Source organism: Carassius gibelio, chromosome B12 (assembly GCF_023724105.1).
Source record: "Carassius gibelio isolate Cgi1373 ecotype wild population from Czech Republic chromosome B12, carGib1.2-hapl.c, whole genome shotgun sequence".
Taxonomy (NCBI): Eukaryota; Metazoa; Chordata; class Actinopteri; order Cypriniformes; family Cyprinidae; genus Carassius; species Carassius gibelio.
This window is the reverse complement of record NC_068407.1, coordinates 8,687,996-8,690,360: the sequence shown is the minus strand read 5'-3', so window position 1 is coordinate 8,690,360 and position 2,365 is coordinate 8,687,996. Positions and strand designations below refer to the sequence as shown.

Genomic DNA, 2,365 nt, shown 5'->3' with positions numbered 1-2,365 from the left:
ATGGGGTAAGTTTTCACAAAGGAACCTGCCATTAAACAGCCTATTAGTGGCTCTTCAGCAACATTTAACAGTAAAACAATTGTTAACAAATATACATAGCGAATATTGTTATTCTTAAATTGTATAAGATTACAAAATGTCATTGAAATTTTACTTTGAAAAAATTACAGAATTATTGCTAGTATTATTCTCATTTAATGTTTTTAATTAGTCATTTTAAACCAACATACAAAATCACTGCTAGAGAACACAGCTGAGATGTTGTCTTTATCAAATATAGCCCCAGTCTTCACATTATGAACAGTCACAAACAAAAAATTCACCTCCAACTATAGCATATACAAGACCAAATAAGAAACTTTAAATAACTCAATTTTATTGTGTGTATTTTATGTCAACCATACACAGCTGTTCATTTATTTTATACAATTCAAGCTGCTGCTTCCTGTATTGTTGAAGTATCTTTATCTGTAACAGCATTTGTGGAGTCCCCAGAGCCTTGCTGTTTGACGTACTGCTGAAGGAGGGCGGAAAGGTGAGCTGGATGGTGACGCAGCATTGAGACAGTCCGTGAAGTCATCATGGTTAGACCACCAACTATCTCACCCTGGATAGTGGTCATAGACGGGAGTCTGGAGTAACTGAGAATGCCTTGATATGAAAGCAATGTGTTCTCTATACAAGCGCCTGAAAGGAAATGGTTCAGAAAGCCTGTGAGACAATACCAACAATTTTTAGAAGATTTTTAAAGGAATAGTTTACTCAGAAATGAAACAAAAATGCTTGATCAGTGCTTATTTTTCTCCCGGTTCAGATGAGACACCTTTTTCACTTTTCACTTGAGAATGCAGTATTATGTGGAAAAGAGGACTATTTTAGCACGAAGCAATGATTTGAAGTAAAAAAAAAAAAAAAAAACTGCACATTTATTCACAAGACATTAATTGACTAGATGTCATGGGGATTACTTATTTTTTTTAATCAGCTGTTTTAATTCTCATTCTGACGAAACTCTTTTACTGCAGAGGATCCATTTTGAGTGAACCATTCCTTTAAGAATGCAAGTTCATGCTTAAGAAACACTCACCTAACAGCACCATCTGAGGACTGTGTTTTAACGCTTGGAGCATCTCTTTAACTTTTGGCTCTTTACTAACAAATATCACAGTCTGGCCAACAAATAGAGGCAACAGGTTACTGTAAATGCTGTTGCTGAGAAAGGACCTTGTCACCTGAAAAGAAACACAAAAAATTGTCACAAAGCAGTAGCGCACATCTCAAAAGCGGTAAGCATCACTATAGTCTGGCATTACCTGGTTTGGGAAGAACTTGACACTGATATTGTGTCTGTTCAGTTTGTGTTTCAGCACCATGAGGTCCTCTGCATTGATTGCATTGTTTTGGACCACAGCAATCATCTTACATTCCTTAAACAAGTTTTCTAGGTCTTTCCTCAACAAAACTGCCAGAGCACTTTCCTAAAAGGAAAGAGAGTATAGATATATCACTTAAACACTTAAAATGATGCATTTGAAACATTGTAAGATAATGTTTAGTATGTAGGCTATGGCAATGATTGACCTCTTCAGTCTTTCTGACTCGTGGAGCCAAAGCAGCAGGAGGAGCTGCAGGTGTGGGGGGAATGTACTCTGTGACAGCCATCAGCTTCTGCTTCAGAAAGTGTACTGGCTTTCTGTGACGAGTAACAGCTTTGGAGCCATGACGAACACTCTGGCTTAATGGCAGCCATCCTGTAGGTTATAATATGTAAATATTAATAAGAATAACATTAATGCTAGAATATACACATTACTATTTAAATAACACTATGAATGTTAAGGATGCCACAAATGATTCACTAAGATCAATGAAACCATCACATCTGGTGTTTTAATCATGAAAACAAATATAAGAGCTTGCCGAAAATCCCAAATGCATACATAACAAATGCTAAACATGAAGAGATGTAGCAAATAGCATTAAGTACCTCACATATGAATTGTTTATTCTCTGATAGATGATGGTTATGCTGCACAGTACCACAAATAGCAATTTACATGGTTGTAAATGACAGGTATTGTCCTTTTATATATGTTATTTACGTATAATATTGCAATGATATCAAACCATACTCTTACCCGATTTCGGGAAAAGCCTGCTACACAAGGTCGCTGCCATCTTGATCCGGATTTGACGTGGGTTTTGTTGAATCGTACTTACAAAATAAAAGTCTTTATGGTTCCGTTAAAAAAATTTATATAGATAGATTGTTTTACTATCTATACCACACAATTATATTTTTATTTAAGGTAATTAAAATCTATATTAATTTAGAATATCAAATTAATGATTGGTTGATTAACTT

The 2,365-nt window shown here is 35.2% G+C and overlaps 1 protein-coding gene across 1 annotated transcript; it reads right to left on the bottom strand.

The window, feature by feature from the left end:
* Positions 1 to 355: 355 nt before the first annotated feature.
* On the bottom strand, positions 356 to 2,276 carry mrpl10 (mitochondrial ribosomal protein L10). Its single transcript, XM_052570574.1, has 5 exons — positions 2,139 to 2,276; positions 1,582 to 1,751; positions 1,314 to 1,478; positions 1,088 to 1,232; positions 356 to 687 (listed from the first exon to the last, which is right to left on the bottom strand). The coding sequence occupies exons 1-5, from the start codon at positions 2,176 to 2,178 to the stop codon at positions 431 to 433; spliced, it is 777 nt and encodes a 258-aa protein (XP_052426534.1). The 5' UTR covers positions 2,179 to 2,276; the 3' UTR covers positions 356 to 430.
* Between the last annotated feature and the right edge of the window lie 89 nt (positions 2,277 to 2,365).

What these genes read in the sequence shown, in the direction of transcription:
- mrpl10 (XM_052570574.1), bottom strand. Translation starts at nt 2,178, where the DNA reads ATGGCAGCGACCTTGTGTAGCAGGCTTTTCCCGAAATCGG. An exon ending in GAGTCAGAAAGACTGAAGAG is followed by an intron (nt 1,479 to 1,581) that starts GTCAATCATTGC and finishes CTTTCCTTTTAG; the next exon opens with GAAAGTGCTCTGGCAGTTTT. An exon ending in TCAAGTTCTTCCCAAACCAG is followed by an intron (nt 1,233 to 1,313) that starts GTAATGCCAGAC and finishes GTTTCTTTTCAG; the next exon opens with GTGACAAGGTCCTTTCTCAG.